The 25,333-nt window shown below is 45.8% G+C and overlaps 1 protein-coding gene across 10 annotated transcripts in view; it reads left to right on the plus strand.

Annotated features, from left to right (window-relative positions):
- The window catches only part of CTBP2 (C-terminal binding protein 2), a 289,621-nt gene that overhangs the window by 248,749 nt on the left and 15,539 nt on the right, over positions 1 to 25,333 (plus strand). For 9 of the 10 annotated variants that reach the window (XM_084841495.1, XM_084841487.1, XM_084841497.1 and 6 more), the window contains 3 exons: positions 13,562 to 13,706; positions 20,940 to 21,146; positions 24,692 to 24,906. In XM_084841495.1, the coding sequence (XP_084697621.1) occupies positions 13,562 to 13,706; positions 20,940 to 21,146; positions 24,692 to 24,906 (567 nt within the window). Of the gene's footprint in view, positions 1 to 9,560; positions 12,217 to 13,561; positions 13,707 to 20,939; positions 21,147 to 24,691; positions 24,907 to 25,333 lie in introns of all 10 variants that reach the window. The other variant, XM_084841496.1, reaches the window with a different exon arrangement.

Here is a 25,333-nt window from a genome sequence, read left to right on the forward strand (position 1 = left end):
GCTTTTGGGTGTAGAATTTATAGTCCTACCCACCTTTATACATGAACATCGCAGAGCTAACAAATGCAGCTGCCTCCATTTTTTCTAGTTTGGCCCCCTGACTGCCTACTAGGCCCTTCAGCAGACTTCCCCTACCTGGACCATGCTGGATAGGAATTATGGGAGTTGCCGTCCCAACACATCCGGAGGGCCCCAGGTTGGGGAAGCCTTGCCCTACAGTGTGCGCTGTTAAGAATAAGCCGCCAAGCCTCCCCTCAAAACATGCAGAGTACATCAGACATATTTTTAAAAGAGTAGGGCTTTACTAACCTTTATGATACACCGGATTTGGATCTACAAGAGGCATCTTTATCAGTTGTGAATTTGTGACTGCGTATGTTCGTTGGCTTATTCTAATATTCTCTTCCCCCTTTGTATTGCTGTTGCTTTCTTGATCAGTCTCCCCCATCATCTCCCGTGCTGGCTGGGGAATGATGGGTTTTGTAGTCCAACACAGCTGGAGAGTGTGAGGTTGTGGGGAAGCTGCCCTAGACAATAATGAATACACCTGACATTTGGATTCCTGAGCACATCTAAAGTTTCTTTGATGGCATCTGCCTAGGATTTGATGGCTAAGCGTGTTGCTTAAACAGGCACTATCAGTCTCCTGGATTCAAAAACTGACTGATCTTGTTAGATAGGCTTTAAAATAGGTAGGTAAGTGGGGAAAGGTTAATGCAAACAATCTGCCTAGCGCAGGTGCTGTGCTCCTTGCATTCCATGTTTTTATGAACAGCTGTCAGTAACAAACAGCATGTGTTCATGAAGAACAGATTGAGCTACTCTGGCCTGATTGATTTTCTTAAATGATACAAAATCAATAGACGCAAGCAAAGGAATTAATGTATAAAAGCAGATCAAATATACTTGGATTCCATCTAAACATTACACGACTGTTTCCCAGGAACTTTTTGAACCTGACTCAGCTAGGGGATTCTATCAGGTAGATTGGCAAATGGCAAGAATCATTGAAATGAAGCTTGAGATAAGTGCGAACATATGCAGCTTGTTGAGGCAAGCTAAAGTCCAAAGTAGATATTAGATGTAGGTACGCATACCATTTCCCCAGTCACTCTTTTTTAGTCAGCTTTGAGAGGGGGAGATCAGCAGCAGGAAAGCAACAAAGAGTGAGGAGTGGGGGTACTAAACCCCTGCCGCCACTGATCTCCCCACAGAGTTCCAAACGTGTGTTTGCTTTTCTTTTTATAGGTAGGGAGGCATTGGGGGAATGTTTCACAAGTCTTTGGAACATTTGGTTTGGCCTTAAGGTAATTACATCATCAAGTTCAATATATATGGGAATAACTCCTCCATAAGGCTTTAAATGCAAGTGAAGCTCCATTTGGGAACACCGTTTGGAAATGCCATAAATATTACAGGGACACTGAACACAAAACTTGTTGGCTACTCGCCACAGCTCTTAAAGACAAGGCCAAAACTGTGTATACAATCATAGAATAGTAGGGTTGGAAGGGGCCTACAAGGCCATCGAGTCCAACCCCCTGCTCAATGCAGGAATCCAAGTCAGAGCATCCCTGACAAATGGCTGTCCAGCCTCGTCTTGAAGGCCTCCAGTGTGGGAGAGCCCACCACCTCCCCAGGTAATTGGTTCCATTGTCGTATTGCTCTTACAGTCAGGAGGTTTTTCCTGATGTTCAGCCGGAATCTGGCTTCCTGTAACTTGAGCCCATTATTCCGTGTCCTGCACTCTGGGATGATCGAGAAGAGATCCTGGCCTTCTTCTCTGTGACAACCTTTCAAGTACTTGAAGAGTGCTATCATATCTCCCTTCAGTCTTCTCTTCTCAAGGCTAAACATGCCCAGTTCTTTCAGTCTCTCTTCATAGGGCTTTGTTTCCAGTCCCCTGATCATCTTTGTTGCCCTCCTCTGAACCCTCTCCAGTTTGTCTGCATCCTTCTTAAAGTGTGGTGCCCAGAACTGGACACAGTACTCCAGATGAGGCCTAACCAGTGCTGAGTAGAGGGGAACTAGTACTTCCCAGGATTTGGAAGCGATTCTTCTATGAATGCAGCCCAAAAGAGCATTTGCCTTTTTTGCAGCTGCATCACATTGTTGGCTCATATTCAGCATGTGATCGACAACAATTCCAAGATCCTTCTCGCTTGTAGTGTGGTTGAGCCACGTATCCCCCATCTTGTAACTGTGCATTTGGTTTCTTTTTCCTAGGTGCAGAACTTGGCATTTGTCCCTATTAAATGTCATTCTGTTGTTTTCTGCCCAGCGCTCCAGTCTATCCAGATCACTTTGAATTTTGTTTCTGTCTTCCAAAGTATTAGCTATCCCTCCCAATTTTGTGTCATCTGCAAATTTGATCAGCATTCCCTGCACCTCCTCCTCCAAGTCATTCATAAAAATGTTGAAGAGCACTGGGCCCAGGACTGAGCCCTGCGGTACCCCACTCGTTACCTCTCCCCAGTTTGAGAAGGTCCCATTGATAAGCACTCTTTGAGTCCGATTCTATAGCCAACTGTGGATCCACCGGATCGTTGTTTCATCTAGCCCACTTTGAGCTAGTTTGCTCATCAGGATATCATGGGGCACTTTGTCGAAAGCTTTGCTGAAGTCGAGGTATATGATGTCTACAGCATTCCCACGGTCTACAAGGGAGGTTACTTGATCAAAAAATTAGATCAGATTTGTCGGGCGGGACTTGTTTTTGACAAATCCATGTTAGCTTCGAGTGTTCACGGCATTGTTGTCAAGGTGCTTCCAGATGGATTGCTTTATGATCTGCTCCAGAATTTTCCCAGGGATTGATGTCAGACTGACTGGTCTGTAGTTCCCAGGTTCCTCCTTTTTACCCTTTTTGAAGATAGGGACAACGTTAGCCCTCCTCCAGTCATCTGGCACTTCCCCCATCCTCCATGATTTCTCAAAGAGAATAGACAGCGGTTCTGAGAGTTCTTCTGCCAGTTCCTTTATTACTCTAGGATGCAGTTCATCTGGCCCTGGAGATTTGAACTCATTCAAAGTAATGAGGTGTTCCTTGACCATATGCCTGTTGATCTCCAGCTGCAATCCTGCCCCTTCAGCCTGTACTTCGCCTTTGCCAGGCGGGTCATAGACCCTCTTTTGGGAGAAGACTGAGCCAAAGTAGGAATTGAGCACCTCTGCCTTTTCTTTGTCATCTGTTATCTTTTTGCCATCCTCATTTAATAGCTGAACCACCATTTCTTTCCTCTGCCTTTTACTATGCACGTAGCTGAAGAAAGCCTTTTTGTTGTTTTTAACATCCCTTGCTAGCCTCAGCTCATTCTCAGCTTTAGCCTTCCTGACGCCATCCCTGCAATTCTGTGCTATCTGCCTGTACTCTTCCTTTGTTACTTGGCCTTCTTTCCACTTCCTATATGTGTCCTTTTTTGTTTTCAGGTCATCCCTAAACTTTTTGTGAAGCCACATTGGCTTCTTCTGTTGTCTTCCACCTTTTCTTCTTGTTGGAATTGTTTGTGATAGTGCCTTGAGAATTTCCTTTTTTAAAAGCTCCCACCCATCTTGGACTCCTTTTCTCGCTAGCATCGCTTGCCATGGGACCTTACTGATCATTGTTCTGAGTTTATTAAAATCAGCTTTCCTAAAATCCAGGGTACGCGTTTGACTACACTCGGCTTTTGCTTCCCTTGGAACCAAGAACTCAAGTACAACATGGTCGCTTTCCCCCAGAGTTCCTGTAACTGCTACTTGATCCACTAAGTCATCTCTGTTGCTTAGGATCAAGTCAAGGATAGCCGATCCTCTAGTTCCTTCCTCTACTTTCTGTAGGAGGAAGTTATCCGCCACACAAGGCAGGAATTTCCTGGAGGGGCCATGTTTTGCAGAATGTGTCTCCCAACAAACATCGGGGAAATTGAAGTCCCCCATTACTACTACATCATGCTTCCTTAAAACACTGGCTATTTGCTTTTCAAAAGTTTCATCCTTGTCTTCTCCTTGATTGGGTGGCCGGTAGTAGACTCCGACCACCAGGTTCCTTTTATTCTTTGCTCCATTTATTTCAACCCAGATGCTCTCGATGGGGCTACCAAGCTCCTCCTCCTGTATTTCTGTGCAGAGATATGTATTTTTCACATACAGTGCAAGCCCACCTCCCTTTCTGTTCCTCCTGTTCTTTTTGAACAAGTTATATCCTTCAACTGCTATATTCCAGTCATGAGAGTCATCCCACCAAGTCTCAGTTATACCTATCAGGTCATAATTTCCCTCTTGTATGAAGAGTTCAAGTTTGTTCTGTTTGTTTCCCATACTCTGGGCATTAGTATATAGACATCGAAGACCATGTGCTTCATAGTCTGGCTTTCTTCCTACATGTGTCTGAAGACTATTATTGGGCGCTATCAGAGCTGTTCTCTCCATTGCAGTGCATGCGCCTATGTCCATTGTTACCCCCAACATTACATCTCCCTTCCCCGTAGGATTCAGTTTAAAGCCCTCCTGATGAAGTTCTTCATGCTGTGGCCAAACACATTCTTCCCATCCTTTGTGAGGTGCAACCCATCCCTAGCCAACAGCCCATCTTCCAGGAAGTGTAGCCCGTGGTCCCAGAATCCAAATCTCTCTCGTCGGCACCACCTTCGTAGCCAGTCATTCACCCGGAGTATTTTTCGTTCCCTTTCTATCCCTCTTCTAACTACTGGAAGGATGGATGAGAAAACTATCTGGGCCCCAAAGTTCTTGAGTTTCCTTCCCAAAGCTTCAAAGTCTGACGTGATCTCTTCGTAGCTCCTCTTGGCGGTATCATTTGTTCCCACATGGATGAGAAGAAAGGGATGCCTGTCAGTGGGCTTTATGAGTGCAGGCAACCTTTCAGTCACGTCTCTAATCTGTCCTCCCGGGAGACAACATACCTGGTGAGTCCATGGGTCTTCGCGACATACTTGGGTCTCGATCCCACGCAGCAAGGAGTCTCCCACTACTACCACTCTTCTCTTCTTCTTCTTGTAGGCCTGGGTTTCATCGCCTCTGTTTGACTGACCTTTAGCCTCTTGCTCACTCTCATGCAGGTTCCCCTGTGATTCTTCCTCTGCAGGCTGTCCTCCAGTCTCATCCGCAAGTAGCTGGAATCGGTTCCACAGCTCCACTGCTTCCACTGGTGCAGAGTGGCATCTAGTTCTTCTTCTCCTGTCACCCTTTTCCAAGGAGTATCCTTTATTCCATTTTTCTTCACCTCAGCATTTCCCACTGCCTCATCTTGCTGTTGCTCTTCAAGCTTCTGGTCTGCCCTTTGCTGCTGTAGTTCCCCCATTCTGTCCAAGAACTCTTCGTGTTCTCTTATTCCCCGGAGGGTCGACAGTCGCCGCTCCAGTCCACTTACTTTTTCCTCCAGCAGCGTGATCAACTTGCACTTGTTGCAGGTGTAGGCCATGTTGTTCTCAGGCAAGAAAACAAACACACCTTGCAGGTCACCACCACTGGAGGGTCTTGTCCTTCCATAGCCTCTTTTCCCTTTTTGTGTCTAGCTTTGTGATTGTTCTAGACTAGCCTGTACCTGCTCCTCTACTCAGTAGAGGTTAAAAGCAGAGTCCCACTGGTGTGAAAGTGTGTGTTACAAGACAAATAAATGGAAAAAAGTTAGTTAAAATAAAAAATAAAAATAATTTAAAAAAAATGTTAGGGGCCTCCCCCTTGACCTCCCCTGCCGAACTCCCCTGGCCAACTCCTGTTTGCTCCCCCTGTTTGCTCGCTCTGTTCGCTCGCTCTCTGGGAGCTTGCCTGCTTCTGTAGTCCCTGGACCAGCTGGAGCAGCTTGCTCTGCTCTGCTCTGCTCTGCTCAGCTGGGAGGCGGGAAACACACTGAAGCTTCCCGCCCAGTCAGCTGCTGGGAGTACTCAGGCCACACCCCTCCAATTCAGTTGGAGCTCTCAGAAGCACCTGGTGATCTCACAGCCAATCAGAAGGATAAAGGGCAGCCTCCTGGGCTTCCTGCAACCCACTTACCTCTTAGCCTCTGTCTCCTTTGTCTCCTTTGTCTCTTCAACCACTGCAGCTCTCCTGGCCAACTCCTGTTTGCTCCCCCTGTTCGCTCCCCCTGTTCGTTCGCTCTCTGGGAGCTTGCCTGCTTCTGTAGTCCCTGGACCAGCTGGAGCAGCTTGCTCTGCTCTGCTCTGCTCTGCTCTGCTCAGCTGGGAGGCGGGAAACAGACACAGTGTATATTCCATGTGCTGTTAGTTTCACCGAGCACACCATCTAAAACCTGTAGAATTTGGCATTCAAATTCAAAAGCCCAATTCTCACTTTATTGAGAGAAGAAAACTTTTTTTTCCCTGGTTCTTATGAGAAATATGTGAAGTTAATGTCTGGAGAAGATTTGGAAACTAGTGGAGTAATACACAAGAATCAAACTACACATTATGTTGATTCTGTAGAATTCAGCCCCCTTTCTTGTTCTCCCTTACTTTAAAGTAAGCATGCAGGGCCACCAATGGAGCCTTTTTCCTTCCTTTACCTGCTCTCCAAGGGGGATGGATTTGGGGAGGGAACAGCTGAGGAGTTAAGGATAAAACCTCCGCTCTCTGCCTGCATTGGTCCCAGTCCAGAACAGGGCCCCATATGCTTGCTTTAGAGTAAAGAACAACAAGAGCGGGAGCTATACGCTACAAAATTAATGTAACATTCAGTTTGACCCCAAGAGAGGCTTAGATGGGTTGAGGCCCTATTCTGTATCTCTCTCTCCAGACTTCTGTTTCATCTTTTTCATGCTACCCTTCACCAACCAGCCAATGTTATTGGCCATGTAAACCCCAGTCACACTTCCCTTTCTTTCCTGTGTTGTCCCATTCCTTGCCAGAAGAATTCAGAAAGCCTAGATCTTGGAAGCACAATAAACATTTTCATATGAATGTTTGGCCTAGAACATGTTTATCAGTGGATATCTTTGAACAAAAATGGACAAGCTGAGTAGTAGTTCAAGAAGAATGCCATGTAGAAAGAGATCTTTCTGGGAAAAGGGGTGGGGGGCTGAAATCCAAGTCTCCGAGAAATTAAGACAAAGGGGAGGCAGATGGTGGGGGGAGAATGACAAGATCAAAAATGACTGGGTGGAGGTGGCAGGCAAATCCTTAGAAGGCTTACTGTCATTCATAGCTCAGTCTGTCCTCAGGATGCTCGCAACTTAAGGAATTATCCCTTGCTAGGGCAGGCTTCAGCGCTGGTTTTAAATAATCAGCAGTAGACTGGTCAACTCAAATATAAAGCTGTATCCAAGGAATCTCACCCTTGTCATTGCCTATTTGAAGTATTTTCTACTCTTGAGCTGTGTTTACACTTCGTACGGAATAATGATGGTGAATGTAACTTTACTCTTAGTGACTCTCTCTGGCAGGCAGTATAAATCTGTGCATTAGAGTGTAAATCCCGTTGGGGCTTGTAGGGCCTTCTGATCTGTAGTATCCCATCATGTGAGGCCAATTGGATGTCAATGGCTGTCGTTTTATCTCTTCCTCCTCTTGCTCTTACCCAGTATCTGGAAAAGTTCATATTTCTCTCATCAGTCATTTTTGAGAATCTGATCGTAACCATTCCCAGATACAAATCCTTCCTTGCGTTTCCTCATTTCACATTTTTCACCACTTCATGCCAACATCATAGTACCTCGTCCACTAAGCAGTGAGGAAGCAAGCTGTGGCTCAGTTATGGCTGTGGGGCAGCTTACAACGGTGCTCAGCTTCAACTGAGCACCTTAACAACCGCATGGGAAGAAAATGGTCTAGATTACGGTTCAATATAATGCAGTGAGCTAAATGTCGAGGTGGAAGATGTATAACATCCACTTCATAACAAAACATTGGAATACTGCAATTAATATTTAATGACACAGTGCCTGAGGATTTGGAGCTTAATAACTATTGTGTAGCTAACAGAGGCCCAATACAGATGACCGAATCACCAAGTGGTAAGGTTCTCCCCAGACTCATGGGGGGCATTCCAACTTGTTTTGGGAGTAGTCTCCTCCTTCTGTTGGAGGCAGGGTCAACCAACCTTTTTGGTTGCTCCAAAAAGGGAGGGGCTCTCTCCACACACCCCAGACCGGCCCTGTCTAGTGCTGGCAAAGCAGTTAATCAGAGGTTCAGTCAGCTTTATGTTAAAGCCTTAACCTGACTTTCCATCCATGAGCAATTGGACTGGGGAAAAGCGGATCACACGCAGCATCATTAGGTTCAAGGCCTGGTGAGTGGCTTGCCGAGGGAAGTGGCTCAGCCGCTCCTAGGGAGACCACAGGCAGCAGCGTTTGGCAGTGAGACGCCTCTCTCTCAGCCATGAGACTGTGGCTCAGGGCTTCATTCCGCTGCACATTTGGCTTCCAGATGGCTTCCTGTTTGGCTTTGGCTTCTCACGGAAGCTGCTGGTGGCACAGGCCATGCAGGCCATCAGAATGCCACAGCTCAGATCCCACTGCCCTTCCTCCAGCCACGGTGAGCAAGGAACAGAGTCTGAGTGCTGCCACACACAGGTATTGCCCATGCACCTGATGGCAGGATCTCAGGCAACAGAGTAGTTGGCGACAGAGGTGGTTGTCATTACGGGACTGCATGCAGAGGTCAGGGCTGTCAACATGAACATAGGAAGCTGCCTTAGAACGTGTCAGACCATTGGTCCATCTAGCGGAGTACTGTCGACACTGAGTGGCAGCGGCTCTCCGGGGTTTTAGGCAGGGGTTTTTCCAGCCCTCCCTGGAGATGCCAAGGATCGAACCTGGGACCTTCTGCATGCCAAGCATATGCTCTACCACTGAGCTACAGCCCTTCCTAGTCCATGGAAGCCCAGCACTTCACAGCAGCACCAGCACAGCTTCGGAGAGGATATGTTGCGGACTCCTCCCAATGCAGCCCACAGGCCCTGCAGTTGTATTGCAGGGTAGGCCCAGCCAAAGGTTTTGCAGGGGATGATTGCCATGTCTGCATTAGAGGTGGGAGTGGCCCTACCCCTTATTGGGGGTAGGGAGCACAGTACAAACCTGCTCTGGTTCTGGCTCCCAAGAAGCAAGTGGGGAGGAAGGGCAAGCATTGGGGGGGAAAGTTCCAGGAACAACCGGAGGAAAGAATGCAGTTCAAGAATGCAATACCACCACTAGCAGAGCTTTGTCCCTAGTGCCCTGCTTGCCAGCAAACTAGAACAAAGATGATCACAGAAACTGCTCATAAGGCAGTCTGTGGAGGTGCACACATCGGAGGCCTCTGCCCTGGCGACGAGCACAAGCCTGAGAAGTATTCTACTGGACCACAGATTCTCTCTCTCTCCAAGCAGGTCAGAGTCTTCACTGAACCTCAGTGACAGGGAGGATGGCAAACTATCAGAAGAAGAGCTAGATGAGTCAGTGAGCAATCAGGGCCTCTTGTTTCTGGCCAAATGATTCCTCATGCTCAAATGGCCTACTATACCTTGCATCTATTTGGTGAGAAAGAAAGGGGTGAAGTGCTGGTCCTTCTGCCCAAAGTGGTAAAAGAGGTGTTCCTACAGGGGCTCACGAAAGCACAACCTGTACCTTTCTAGATTTTTTTTTTTTACAGGATCTGGAAGAGGGAGTGAGACAGCCCTCTTAAGAAGATGTCCACACTCAAGATGACCAATAGGTTATATACACTGCCTGGAGCTATCATGGATCAACTCCAAGTGCCTACAGTGGACACCTGTGCCAGCTCTTACTTCTTCTGTAGTGAATGGAGCCAAGGACCCTTGTGATAAGAGGATGGAGGTTGCAATAAGAAAAAACTGACCCATTTTCAACTGCCTCAGAACCTCTGCAACCAACTTGGTCCTCACTAGCATCAGCACTCTAGTGAAGGCCATGTTGATTATGGAGGCTCTGAGGGTGGAGAGACTTGGTGATGTAGAGCTCTCACCCGAGGAGCTGAAAGTGGGCCTTAAAAAATCTCTCCATGGTTCTCCTAGCAGATTCATCTTGGGATGCTGTACAGCTGGAGTCAGAGGTTTGGTGGCAAAAGTAGCCAGGCACAGTATCTGGCTGAGAAAATGACAGGAGCTATACCTTTACATATCCATCAGGCCATGCCACAGAAGGTTTTTCTGCTTCTGCTACAAGAGGCATTTATCCTCCGTCTCAGAGCCTTTGTCTTCAGTCTCAGGAACTGAACATCAGGGTGTTCACCAAAGTTCTAATACCGTTGTTGATTCAGGCATACCTGTTCCTGGAAGACACTTTGATCTCTGAATAAGGACACCAAAAATATTCAGACAACCCTGGGCTGCCTCAGGGACCATGGGTTGGTGGTCAACATGGACAAGAGGCCCTGACACCAATATGTATCCCAGAACACCTAGATGTTGCCTTGGGGGATCCGATGACTGCAAATCTCATAACCCTTGCATAACAACTAGGCATGGTGGTGTCTTGCCAGGACTCAGTAAGCTGGCCAAGGTTCTATCTGAGGCCCCTGTAGCAGCTACTGCTCTCTTACCAGGAGCAGATAGCATGAGAATCCTTGCAGTTAACCCTCTCCTTGCATTGGTGGCTATCCCCCATTTCTTGACACTGGTCGGAGTAGTAGTCACCAGAAGACCACTGTTTGGCCAGGGCCAACATGGACAGCCACCTAACTGAGAGAGAGTGAACAATTGAGGACGCCAAGAAGAACATCCACTTGGCTATAGCTGAGGACCACTGAGCTGGCCTTGGTGGCCTTTCAAAACCATATCCAGGATCAATGTCCTAGTCAGGAAAGACGATACATTCACAAAGGCCTGTATGAATGGGCGAAGTAGAATGCACCTGGTACAACTCCATCAGGAAGCCATCAGAATTAGTTCAGCTTCATCTATGCTCCTTTAGGACAGCACACCTGGAAGGGGTGACCAGTACACTAACAGATTTGCTAAGCAGGACATAAGTAAAGGAAGTAGAATGGGCACTCAACCCACGGCTGTTCTGGATAGCTATTCAGGGGTTCAGCAGATCAGAGTTCTTATGTGTTCACCACCACAAAAAGCAATCAAGTCTCAAGGTTCTTTGTTTGGCACCCATGCCCAGAGGCAGAGGACACAAATGCCTATAGCAGGCTTCTCCAATCTGGTGGCCTCCAAATGAGTTGGACGACAAGTCCTGTCATCCTCAGCCACCATGGTGGCCATGCTGGCTAGGGATGATGGGGTTGTAGTCCAACACATCTGGAGTCCACCAGATTGGGGAGTACTGTCCTAGAGGCACCTTGGCCAGCAAGACTCCTCTATGTGTTTTCCCCATTCCAGGTTATGCCAGCAGTTCTCATGTGAGTCCAGGAGCCAGCTGTGGTGCCATACTGGCCAAGAAGACCCTGATTTCCAGACCTAGTAAACTTGCCAGTCCAGAGGTGTTGGTGGTTAACAACATATGTGCTTCTGCACATATCGACAATGACACACACCTGTCCAGAGTTGCTTCAGTTCATAGCCTGGAGGCTGAAAGCCTCGACAATGACACACACCTGTCCAGAGTTGCTTCATCTCATAGCCTGGAGGCTATGGGGCTAGAGGAGTTGGGTCATTCAAATGAGGTGCTGAAAACCTTGTCGTCAAGGATGGAATCCACTAACAATGTGTATAGCAATACATGTAAGACCTACCAGCAATGGGCAGATGGGTCTGGCAGATCAAAGGGAGGCAACAAAATCAAGGACATGGTAGATTTTTTCCAGGTACATCATTCTAATGGCCTGAGTACTAGCACCCTTAAAAGGCAGGATGCAACACTGAACAGTATCATAAGCTGCAAAGGGGTAGAGTACATATCCAACTGCTCCCATATTCATATCTTCCTAAAGATCATAGCAGTATTTCCCCATTCTGGAACCTGAACCAGGTCCTCACAGCATGCTCTCACAGGTCCTGTGATGGGCACTGCCATATGTCACTTAAGAACCTAACATTAAAAATGGTGCAGCTGGTAGCAGTCACTACAGCATAAGAGTCTCAGGGCTAAACGTTGTATCTTCCAATTGTCAACGCTGTGTTTTCCATGCAGACAAAGTGGTGTTTTATACCAACCCCTCCATCACCCCTAAGGTGAATTCAGTTTTCCTTGCTGCCCATGTTCTTTCAGACTGTGGTGTGTAGAGGGATGCTGCTCCTCTTGTAGAGGAACTAAGATTGGTTGACTCTTCCTCCAACAGAGGGAGGAGCCTACTCCAAAAGCAAGTTGGAATGTCTTCCATGAGTCAAGGAGAGTACATAGTAAGTGAGCTCCTTTTGTCTGCTGCAGATTTGCTTGGCCATCTTTATTAAAGAAAGCATGGTATATTGTTTTTCCTGCCGTGGATTCCTATATGTGGTAAAGATTGGGGGCCATATCAGGTTTATCTGTATTCACATAAAATCCCTGCTATATCTTTAGCAAGTGCCCTCAACAAACAGGACAGTCATGGGCTGCAGAATTGTAGTTAGCGAGTGAGTATTGAAAGTGGGAAGAGTTCCTTGTTCCAGTTTTTGTCCTGACCAATTCCTCATCTATCCAACTCCCTCCAACTCTTGCTGAGATCAAACCTGAAGAGGTAGAATTCAATTTGTGGGATGGAGGAACAGGCAGTGAACACTTTGCAGAGGGGCCATATTCATCCCAGCCTGGTGCTTTCCAGATATGTTGGACTGTAACACCCATAATTCCCAGACAGGAGGGAATTATGGGAATTGCAGTCCAATACATCTGGAGGGCATCAGGTTGGGGAAGGCTGTTCTAGCCATATTCTCCATCTCTTCTCTGAAAAACCTTCTCCTTTCATAGCTGTCACATTACTAGCACATTATGAATCTTACCAGTTCTAAAAGTAATACATATTTGTTGATCTTCTGGTATCCTAAGGGATAACTTAAAAGAGGGTAGAATAACCTCCCAGTTGAGAAAACGGGAGGCTAGTTGCACTGTCCTTTTTCTACACAGCTCTTGGGAAGTCCCATCTGCCTCTCTACCATTTAGTTGCTGTTAGAGAAAAAGAAGTGTTCGCCTACATCACAAAGGATTTGAGAATGTTTAATGACCAGGGGGCCTGCAAAGGTTCAGAAATGATTGAGCATTATCTAGATAAATACCTTAGCATGGGAATACATGGGGGCATAGTTCATTCAGACAATTCATCATCTAATACAAAATATTTCCAGTACTGAAAGGTGGTCCAGTGGCACATGGATGCAAAGGGAGAATATTAGTGTATTTCTATCTGTTACACAGACAAAAGAGCATGTGCAAATTCTCACTGCTTATGATTCTTGTTTGGACAATTAACTGTTTTCACCCAAGTTCTCTCAATGCGTAAGCCTCCTGACTGCAAGTGAAGCCTCCTTCAGGGCAAAATACCTTATACATAAACACTGGGGGTTTCTTCACATATATGCTGGAGTTCTTTAGGGTTTTCACTATTACTTGGAAGTCTCTGAGCACTTTATCAGACTGAACCATTTGCCTTGCTAGATCCTTTGTGTGACTCATCACCGGACTTCAGCAGCTGTTACCGGAATACATCCATCTGCTTCACTAATGTCTATGATTTCCTTCTTTTTGTGTGTGCCTGTGTGTGTTTGTTAGGTTTTAAATGAAGCCGTCGGAGCAATGATGTACCACACTATCACTCTCACCCGGGAAGACCTAGAGAAATTCAAGGCTTTACGAGTCATTGTTCGGATAGGCAGCGGTTATGACAACATAGACATCAAAGCTGCAGGGGAGCTTGGTATGTTTAGACTCCATTCTAGTAGAACCTCTTAACCAAGTTGTTGGTTGTTATTGTTTTTAAAAGTAGTATAAATTACTGGATTGTCTCAGAATCATGTTTACAGCCTGGTTTTTTATAAGACTGGCTTTGACACAGCGAAGCAGCTTTATTTTACTTGATGTGATACAGCTGCTCCAGAGTTCACATGGAAGCCCCAATACAGATGCACAGTTTCATGCACCTAAAGGCTTCCCCATTCTCAGCTGTAAATTGCATGGACTGAATCTAATGCTTTGTGGAGCTCTGATGTGGATACGAAACTTCACGGACATTGGAGACTGCCCCATAGTTCTCTATAACAGAGAATAGCCCTTCAGTGCGGTGGAGGTTGCCTGTTGCACTCTGGAACAATCTCCTACCATAGATAGAAGACCAAGAGTGTGACCTCCATGCCTGGGAAGCTCCATGTTGACATTGGAATCCTACAGTTATTGGATTATATCCTAATGCTTCAAGAAGAGTCTGTGAATGCTAGGAGCAGCACTATAGGGTTGGTTCAGACATAATGCTACCACCATGTAGCATTCTAAGAATGAGCCTAGACAAGCATATTTATTTTATAAAGCTGTTGTTTCTTACTCAGTAAACAACATCTTTATGGAAGACTAGAGCCCTTCAGGCGCTATGCAAAGTGATGAAAACCATGACGCAAGCAGGAACAAAGCTGCGGTGAGTAGCCCTGTCCCTGATATCACATCATAACATAGCTCTGCCCACAGACACCCACACATACAGCATGAATCCCTGCGACAGGGAGCCCTTTGCATGTACACCTGTATGTGTGCAGGCCCATACAATTCAGAACCGTGATCATGCGGCGTTCTGAATCTCGTAGAAGCCTACAAGCGTACAGCCTCCCTGCTACAGATATCCGCTCTGTATGTGTGGATTCATATGGGCAGAGCTATGTTATGATGTGACGTCAGGGGCCGAGCTACTCAGTGTAGCCCTGCTCCTGCTCACATGGTGAGTTTCATCACTTTGAATAACACTTTAATAGGACTTAGGTGTATGGGATATTTAATGTTGGCTGGTCCCAAGAAGAAATCTTTGCATGGAGTTAATATTACAGCTGCTAAAATACAGTCACTATTTAGACCTTATCTGCCTTCTGAACATGCATAGCTATAACTTGGATTTCTGATCTTGTGACTCTTGTGATAGCCCTATGAAAATGCAAAACTAGCTTCTACTTGGATTAATTGAAATGAAGCAAGCCATTTGCCCTAATATATTTTTAAATAGCTGAGCTAATCTTTAGTCCCTGTGGGGCATCATGCACCTTCTCAAGATTCTTCCCTTTTGAACTACAAATAGTCTCAATATTTTTTTCAGAGGTCTGTTCTTTAGACCTCTGAAAAAAAGTGAAGCATAGTCTGTTCCATGCTTCACATCCACAGGTGGCAAATGGGCTAAATTGCATGTCCTAATCGAGAGACTAGGTTTGCGCTCTTGGACGACATGTCCATTCAGTTTTATTTGTATACCGTCCTTTAATGGGTTGAATCTAGATTTAGGCACATGCAACTGGTGTGGCGGAAGTGGACTTCCCTGCCTCCTCCTCCCTATAGCAGTCCCTCCAGGTCCCTAAAAATGCTACACAGAGGGTCAAGAACCCTGCTGAATGGGATCAGCTGTGGGGCGGGGGAAGGAGAGATCCACCAAAATCAGGCAGAGGCACATTCTGTAAGCAGAGCCCTCTCATCAATGTAAGGCAAATCCTAGATCCAGCCCCATATATATTATGTTTAAAGCAATTTACATAAAAACTGATAATTATAAAAAAAAAATTAAGACAAAGCGGTTAATCCACAATGCCTTGCAATATTAAGAGAAGCCTAATATGATATCCCTTGTCCTTATGTTCACAGGTGTATTTGCATATGCCATGTTCACATTCTGTGATGTATTCCCAACATCCTTTATTCCAGTTAGGACGAAAATGGTGGCATGTTGCTTGATTGTGATATTTCTTCAAGAATAGTCTATTCTCAGTTGTACTGCAAGACTGGATATCTTGTTTCCCTTAATATAAAACACCAAGAGCTGCTGCTACACATGTATGTATACATACATACATGTGTGCTTCCCTGAAAAGAACAGCTGGCATACTATCAGTACTTAATGCAGTTTGGATAGCATTTCTATTATTTGTCACTTTTATGTCATTCCCACATTTATTTATTTAACATTTATATACCACCTTATTTGCTAAAAAGCCATCAAGGTGATACACAGCAATTTAAAACAATCGCATCTTAAAACAAACAAAAACATTTCAAACAGTAAAACATTAGAACAGCCTTCCTCAACCTGGTGCCCCCCAGATGGTTTGGACTTCAACTTCCATCAGCCCCAGCCATCATGATAAATGGTCAGGAATGCTGGGAGTTGTAATCCTGAACATCTGGAGGGCACAACGTCGGGGAAGGCTGCATTAGAACATTAAAATAACTACATAATTTAAAAGGCTAGGTTAAAATGAAGTGTCCTCACACCCTTTCTAAAAGCCAAGAGAGGTGGGGAGGGGCAATTGTAGCTCTTGAGGGAGCTCATTCCATAGTTTTGGAATGACACAGGAGAAAGACCTTTCATGTGTGCTTTCTGTGGGAAATGGTGCCCTCAAAACGGTGAATTTGTCTTTGCCTTTATATTTTCCCTTTGGGGACATTGTTAGTTCAGGGTTCTTACTTAAGGGCCACTTGTCATGATATGGTGGTGTCTGTTTGAATCTGCTTTAACATGGTGGCTCTTCCACAGACTTCTTGTTGGTATATGCCAGGGGGTCCCCAGTGTGACACACAGCTCTTTACTCTCTACCCCCTTCAAAAAAAAAAGTAAATAAAATATTAAAAAATGCTAGGGTGCCAGGTTCTCTTTCCTGTTCCTGGACCTGCTGCTGATCAGCTGTTCAGCAGCAGGAAGAGAAAGCAAGGCAAGGGGGTAGAGGGAAGAGAAAAAGTGAAGGTAGATATTAGGAAGGGAGAGAAATAACGAGGAAATGGGTTGGGGGAGAGAAATCGCAAGGCTAGAGTGGAGAGAGAGGAAAGGGAAAAGGTCTGTGTGGACAGAAGATTGAGTGGGCCAGGAAGCAACTCTTTCCATTTCCCCCTCCTGCCAAGCCTCTAGCCTTGCTATTTCTCCTCGCTATTTCTCCCCTGCCAGGCCCCCACGGTAGCCATTATATGACTAGCCACATCCTCAATAGCAGCCATTTTGGTGCCCACAGCAGTGTCTGATATTCCCAAATGTGCTGATGTCCCCAACAGTTTGGGGACCCCTGTTCTACTTGACAATTATTGCATAGGAACAATCCCAAAACACCACCAGTATAATGAAACTGTAGTTTATCATCAGAGAGTGTTGATATAGCTATGCAAAGATGTCTTCTAGGACCAACCCCTGTGGATGGGCTAATGGTCACCTCAGCAGTTGGCAGGTTTCTTTTCAAGGCCCTGTTTAATAGTATGGTATGTAGACAGTAGTCCCCTTGGTTTGATATCTCTTAGCAGCGAAGTCTCTTGCTGCCTGACAACAAACATAGACAACTAATTATGTTATCCTTAACTAGATTTAAGAATTATAACATATTGGCCATTTCAGTGTGCTACTAAAATGCTAGTGAGCTGTTTGCAAGCGCATCGTTAATTGTTTTACCACTAATGAGTACCACTGCATTAGCATATAAAATAAAATTGATCTTTATAGGGTGCCAGCTGTATATGTTTGTCGATAGGGTGTCATTAAAGTGATTAATTGCTTCAGAGTACTCCACTGTAAATCTTAATAAAACTAAAGAAACACGTATCCTTTGCAGCACTCATTCTAAACAAGACACTTTGCCAGATCATTTACATTAAAACATTCTAACTTGCCTGGGAACTCCCTGCTGTTTTCCTTACAACTGGACTTTGCTGTCAGAAATGTGAGATGGAGCAACTTCTCGGGGGATTTTTAAAACAAGTAATCAAGGGAAAGACTGAAGGCAAAAGGAGAAGGGGACGGCAGAGGATGAGATGGCTAGATAGCATCACGGATGCAATGAATATGAACTTGAGCACGCTCCGGGAGAGAGCGCAGGACAGGAAGGCCTGGCGTGCTATGGTCCATGGGGTCACGAAGAGTCGGACACGACTGAACGACTGAACAACAACAACAATCAAGGGCTGTCTAATCATGTATATTTTGAAGATTTCCTTCTGAGAGTTCTTTCCTTCCCAGTCCCCAATATGCCATCACACAGAGGGTGTTGCAAGCATGGTCCTTCAGATGTTGTTGGTCTCCAGCTCCCATCAGCCGTGGCCATCATGGCCAATGGTCAGGGTTGGTGGGAGTTGTAGTCCAACATCATCTGGAGGGGGACAGGTTCTCCACTCCTGCACTGTCAATATATTCAGCTGTAATTCTAGCAGCATTGATTCACACAAATGTATTTTTGAGAGCTACCATGTCAATTGGAAAGATATATATCTCAGGGCAACCACCGGCATCCTCAGGGAAAGATCCTGAAGGGCGTTGTCTGTCAGAATTGGCATGAGTAATGGAAGATGACAGGAGTTGTTGCCCAACACATCTGGAGCACCCCAGGTTGGGAAAGACTGATCTAGATGGTCTGTTCTTCTGATTTTATAAGGCCATTCTTTATCTCTGACCTCTAGCATTACAACATTTAAAACAGAAAATCCACAGGTAGCCAAGAGAAAAATGGCCATTGGCATCCGAGGCTTTGGGCCTTGTAGACACTTAGGACTTAATGTCTGCATTACAGTTGCGTCTTGTTTTCTCCTTCTTTTGGTACATTGCCCGTGGCGGACTTTTGGTGGCTATTAGTAGTTATACATTTACTTGACTGCTTCATATCATTTTCTATACCACCTCATCTGTGGCGTGAACACTGCATGGGCTGATTTGCAGGAAGGTTGCTCTTAATAGGGAAATGCCAAAATACTGTAGTAAACAGAACTTTCCAACATAGTGTGGTCCATCAGTGTGATGTCGAAGTTAGAGTGTCAGAGGAGGGCTGGGTGGACCTGGGTTCAAGTCCCTGCATGTCCAGGAAGCTTTTTCTCAGCCTAATCTAACCTATTTACAGGGATGGGAGTGGAAACTTGTGTTATGCTGCCCTCAGCTTCTTGGAAGAAGGGTGGGATAAAAACGTAAGAAATAAACTATTTTATTAAATGTTTCATACATAGCATATTTGGGAATTGCTCTGAGTCCATTCTAAAAGACTGTTTTTAAACTTGTATATTATAGTATATTTTTCTGCCCGAAACGAGGTCAAAATGAGTTTTGCTTTTAAAGCACTGTGGGCAGACAGAGGGAAGGATGGTCACACCATCATTCCCGGACTGATTGGGACATGGTTTTGTGGGCCTAGGAAGGAGTGACTTGTGCTGAACGCTTCTTTCTCGGGAATCCTGGCATCACAAAGAGCCAGTCCTGTGCTGAGCAAACATTGCTATACTTTGCTTATGCGTCTTAACCCTGTCCTGTTGTTAACTTGCATGGCTCGGCATTACCTTGTCCAAGCAGCTCTTCCTGCACGTAGACAGGGCAAGGTGGGGAAAGCAGCTCCTTTGGTGATCTTAGGGACACAATGGCTTAAATGGAAAGCATGGCAGTAAGGAGTGCAGGCTCGGGGACAAAAGAGCTTCCACTGTTAAATAGAGTTGGATTCCACGTTACCCATGTACAGTGGGAATGGGTGGAATGGGGAATCGAGCTCTCTCCTGCATGTCTTCTAGAGATTAGTATAGACAAGGGCTGGATGCGCCCGATCTCAGCTGATCTCAGAAGCTAAGCAGGGTCAGCCCTGGTTAGTACTTGGATGGGAGACTGGGAATCGGGCTTCCTGCATTGAGCAGGGGGTTGGACTCAATGGTCTTGTAGGCCCCTTCCAACCCTATGATTCTATGTCTATGATTCTATGTCTAATGAGAACTGGGGCTCATTCATAGTGCCCACAAATAGTAGGAATGCTTGCTGAAGCTGGAGAGGACCAGAGAAAAAAGGGGGATGAAAAGAACGGATCTCCAACAAGAGACTCGTCCCTTTACATCAGTCTCATTGCTGCTGCCTGCATGGATGAGTTGGCGGGTGAGGCAATGACTGGAGAGAAGCTTTGGTGGCTACAGTACTCCCTCCTCACCATCTGTATGAGTGGTTCAGAGGCAGAGCTCATGCTTTGCATGCAGAAGGTCCCGGGTTTGATCCCTGGCATCTCCAGGGAGGGCTGGAAAAACTCCTGCCTGAAACGCTAGAGATCCGCTGACAGTCGGTGTCAGCAATACTGACAAGATGGACCAATGGTCTGACATTCTAAGACAGTTTCCTATGAGAACAAAGGAAGGACTCTGTGGCTTCACTTCCTCCCTGGAATGGTCCTTTCTCAGTTCTACCAGGCCCAACCTCAAAAAACAGGAGTTGGCGATGGATTTGCTTTCCCTAATGGGATGATGCGAGTACATGAAGGATCTCCAGCTCTTGTGCCTGTATTGATCTCTAGAAAAATGCCTGTGTTGATCTCTAGAAAAATGGATCATGTTCTTTTCTTCCAGCTGCTGCAACAAGCAGCATTAGAACTTGTATCTGGACATCCATGATGCACATCAGCTAATGTGGAAGTTACTGAGTAGGCAAGAAACAAGAGGCTCTTTGTGCAGCATTTCCAGTCTGCTGCCAGAGTGGCAATACCAGGCTAGCAGGACATATAGTCTGACCTATAATGAGGCAACTTTCTGTGATTTCCTAGGACAAAACATCTCTGCATATGGAAAAACAGCACATCAAGGAGGAGGCAGGCTTAGACCCTACTCTATAATGAACTACCTTTCCTTGTGCAGGGAATTGAGTACTTCTACACCACTTCATTCCCATGTTAAACCTGCAGTGTGCTTATGTATCCCTATAGCAACATAGGCCTGGGCTCTGATGGTATACATTATAAATTGTGCCAAAAGATGCTATATTTGATCCACTTTCGTACTATTCTAAAGAGTGTTGTCTCACCAGTTGTTTTCTGCAGTGTTTGCCTATTGTCTCAAAATAAACTTAGAGCTATTTTGTAACAACTGAGGACACTATGCTGGTGGCCTGAATTTTTAGTATTATGTTTGTGAAAAAAACCTTGTGATTTCCTGGCAATTTTCTCAACCCCTAAATCTTGTGCGTTTCTGCCCCATATTGCAGGGATTGCTGTTTGCAACATTCCCTCAGCAGCAGTAGAAGAGACGGCGGATTCCACTCTCTGCCACGTCCTTAATCTCTACAGACGGAATACGTGGCTCTACCAGGCGCTGAGGGAAGGAACCAGAGTGCAGAGCGTGGAACAGATACGGGAGGTGGCTTCCGGGGCAGCTCGTATTAGAGGCGAAACGCTTGGCCTGATCGGATTTGGTATGTTGGTGGCTTCTGAGGGAAACAGAGTGTGTGTGTGTGTGTGTGTGTATGAATATATATATATATATATGAAATGGATCCCATTTTTCTTTCACTTACATAAGAGAACTTTATGTTATGGGGCAGCACACAAATGGTGTAAATAAAAATAAATCAGTTGGGACCAGGTCTTACATGAAGATGTGCGTGTGGATTCTAGAATCATGCTTCCCAACTGCAACTTTTGTTATGTGAGAAAGCTGAAGTTTTGAGCAGAAGACCAGCAGTGGAGTGGGGTGGGGCAAGAGGCTCTTTCCCCTTTTGGCTGTATTTTTTACACTCATAATTATGTCCCCCCAACTGCTCTTCTCCCACAGGAGAAAATATTGTTTATACAGTTACAGAATCCAACTTTTCCTTTGCATTTGGCACCGAATATGCACAAGCCTTGCTGGTGGAGAGTTCATTGGCCACGATTTCAGCTCTCCTTGTGCTGTGAAGCACCTGGAACATCCCATCTGGAAAGGAGACCGCTTTCTAAACTGGAGATGCTCACCAGTAGAATGGCTTCAGCTCCTGGAGCGACATTTGTTCCCCAAGTTGCTACCAAGGGCCCCTCTCATGGTGGTGCTTTAACTGCTGTTAGGAGTCTCGCTCTCTTTGACCGCCAGCCTAATCCTGCCATTTCTGTGCTCAGAACAGAGTAGGCCAGCGAGCAGCCGTTTGCACTTGCTTCTCAGATTGTCCAACTTTCCCCCCTGTACTAGGCACTGAGCTGCACATTTCTGCAATGCCTGTTAATGAGTAATTGCAATCAAAGCTGGGTGTGCTTCTGCCTGCCCATCTGTGCCTAAACATGGCACAGTCAAGAAAGGGGAGATTTTTTTCTATTAATCACCCCACAAAACCAGTATTATCTTATTCTGATAGCCCCTTTTCCAATGTGAAGGCATGGCCATGGCTGGTTCTATGACTTTCTCTACATTTTCTAAAAAGGAAGAGTCCTGTCTTGATGTAGAAGTCGGTGAGTTGAGCCCAGGCAGTGACATTGAATTGGAATGACATTGTGGATAATGACCTGCTGATTGCACTGCAGCTGTCCCTCTTTATCAGAAGAGCCTTATTAAACCTTTGCTTCCAAACCATGACAGTTGTCTTAGTCATGCCCAATTAAATAGCCATTCAGCAAGAGTGCAGAAGGAAGAGGGAGGGGAAAAAGCCCCTACAGCAAACTAGTTGCTCTTATTATAAATAAGGCTCAGAGGGGGCTTGTTGTTGTATTGTTGTATCAAAGTCATTCGTAATAAGATTTGCTAAACATGCCTTTCTGTTTTAGATCAGGATTGAGAAGCCATGCAGAGGCTTAAGTGGGGCTGGAACATAGCATTTTTGTGGCTACTACAGCTGCTGAAGATCAGCACTCCAGTATTTTGGGAAACTGTACTAAGTGCAGTGGGAATCAAGTTCCTTCGCCAACCAGAGTCCCCTCACTCCCTGTCCCTCCCACTTCCAGTTTGTGAATTTAGCAGTACTCTACGGGTACATCTACATCCCCCGTTAAAGCTGGGACATGCTTCTGTATCCACATAGCAATGTCTGTTCAAATTAATTGCCTCTGAAGTGCTATGGCAAATAGTTAATGGACATTTTTGAAAAATGCCATAGCTGCTTATATTCTAAAAGGAGATTCTAGTAATGTCCTTGTACACGCTGCATTACACGGTCCATGTTTGACCTTCAGCTAAGTCAGCAGTAAGCCTGTCTATCCAAAGAATTTCTCTCTTCGAGATTTAAGATGTGCCAGCAAAAAAAGTGGAGGGGGACACACAAAGCAAGGTGTTCTCTGATACCCTCTTGTGCCTGGAAAAAAAGACGACACATCTGGATAGGTTTCTCAGACACACACACATACTCAGATTCTACTTAAAAAGAAACACCAGGTGAATTCAAGTGAGGTGCTGGGGGAAGTAGCATCAGGGATAACTTTAGCATTAAGAAAACAGTAAGTGATGAGTAAGAGATGATTAAGCCTTAGTGATCATATGTATCCCTTATATATTCATGGTATGTATTCATGCATTCCGCAGTCTAAAAGGAGACTTACGGAGCAACCTTATGGCCGCTCGTCAGCAGCTAGGTGGTCAGAGCTAGTTTTCCAGGAACCAACCTTCCCCCCGACTTATGCACTGCCTCGCAGGGAGTGCGGAACAGCCCCGCGCTCCGAAGAGGAGTGCAGAGCAGTGCAAACGGGGTGTTCTGGGGGGCGCTCTGGGGTGGGGAAGGCAGAAATGCCAGTACGACAGATCCTATGTGTCGTCTGGCAGCCTCCTCCCCCGCTCTGCCTTCCTGCGGCTAGACAGCCGAAATCGGCAAATGCAGGGCAGGAGAAGCACGGAGGGAATGATCCCCTCCGTGCTTCTCCTGCCCTGCATTGGATAGGCGGTCGCCTCCGATTTCAGAGACGGCTGCCTATCCCCATAGAGTTGCACTTTTATTGTCAATACCAGTCTTAGAGACAGTCCCCATAACTATGCCACTAGAGCAGGCCTGCACTACGTGTGACCTCAAGCCCCAAAGATTGCCCACCAGCCACATATCGTGGTCCAAGAGCTTGATCACCCCTGCTGCTGCAGTTCCAGGCAGCCAGCAAAAAAAAACCCTTGGCAGGTCATTGTACATGAACTAATGCCCTGTGTTTGATCCTGCAGAACTTAGGACCCACCAAGCCAAAGAACAATAACACTACCCTCAACTGAACCTTCCTTTGTGTATGTCCTGCTCTCCCCACCCTCAACATATCTAAGGCCAGAGGCCCTGCTAGACCTGAGGATCTTTCCACACAATTAGAGTATTATCATAGTCTTCCTTCGGTGGGGTAGTCATTCTGCTATTTGCAACTGTTTAAATAGATACATAGATTTAAATGGATTATAGCAGGGCGGTAATGTAACAACCAATTTTTTTAAAAGAGTAAAGGTTTGTGTAATGCTAGCAAAATATAGACAGAGAATGCTGTGGTCCTCTTTTATTTTATTTTTTAAAGTAGCACTGAACTAGCCTGCGAAGAGAGGCATTTTCCCAGGTACAGGCGACAGTGCAGAGAAAAATATGAAACCCCTGCACCAGCAATTCCGCTTTCGAGGGCTGCAGTGAAAACATCTGCAATCTTTGCAGTTGGGCCATTTTGCAAACTTGCTGCCTATTCTCAAAGCCTCCCCCACTGCTGGTGCCTAGCACAATGGGGCATGTGGCAAAAGCTCAGCTGCATGAAGAGCGGGGTGACAGAGAAGTTGTGCAGAAGTGTCCGCTTGGCTCTGGCCAGTGTGCTTGTGCCCTTTGTTTCCTTTTGCAAACAACCCATTTCAGCTGCTCCTGACCAAGGGAGAATGTAGGACAGAATGAGAGCCGCATGCATGCCTTTGCCGTGGTCGGAGAAAGCGTCCGGCAGCAAGTCGTGCCGATTGGTGCCTTTACATGCACTCTTGGGGATTTATTCAATGCCGCCATTTTGCCAAGCCTATGATGACAACTCTCTGCTTGTTGTCTTTTGTTTTTTGCCTTAGGTCGCACTGCGCAAGCAGTTGCAGTTCGAGCCAAGGCATTTGGATTCAATGTGATCTTTTATGACCCGTACCTACAGGATGGCATAGAAAGGTCCCTGGGAGTCCAGCGGGTCTACACGCTCCAGGATCTGCTGTACCAAAGTGACTGTGTGTCATTACACTGTAACCTCAATGAACATAATCACCACCTTATCAATGACTTTACGATTAAGCAGGTAATTCTAAATGGAGGCAGATCATCTTTTTGGCTCCAACTGCGGTCTAGGAATGTGTGGCTGCCGAGTGCTAGAATTCCTGCTGGCAAAGTGATAATACCAAGCAGATGCAAGGAGTAATCGTATGTATTTTTACCTTCGGGATAGTTGAGAGTTATAGCTAATTGTCCATCTGTCTTTTGCACATTATACATCAGGTGATGCCACTTCAGCAGGTTGGCTTAGCGCTATCAATACATTACAGATAGCCTAATATTGAAGAATGTAACAAGCTGAAGATGGTTTTGTTTTCTTTTTGTTTCCTTTTTTGGCTCAAATCTTTGGGCTGGATCCAGATTTAGGCGTGTGAGATTGGGTTGGCAGAAGCAGGCTTCCCCGTTCCCCTGCCTTCATGGCAGCTCCTCCAGCCCCCTGAAAATGTTACACA

Source organism: Heloderma suspectum, chromosome 3, assembly GCF_057233095.1.
Source record: "Heloderma suspectum isolate Gila_16-S chromosome 3, 16-S_ref, whole genome shotgun sequence".
Lineage (NCBI taxonomy): Eukaryota > Metazoa > Chordata > Lepidosauria > Squamata > Helodermatidae > Heloderma > Heloderma suspectum.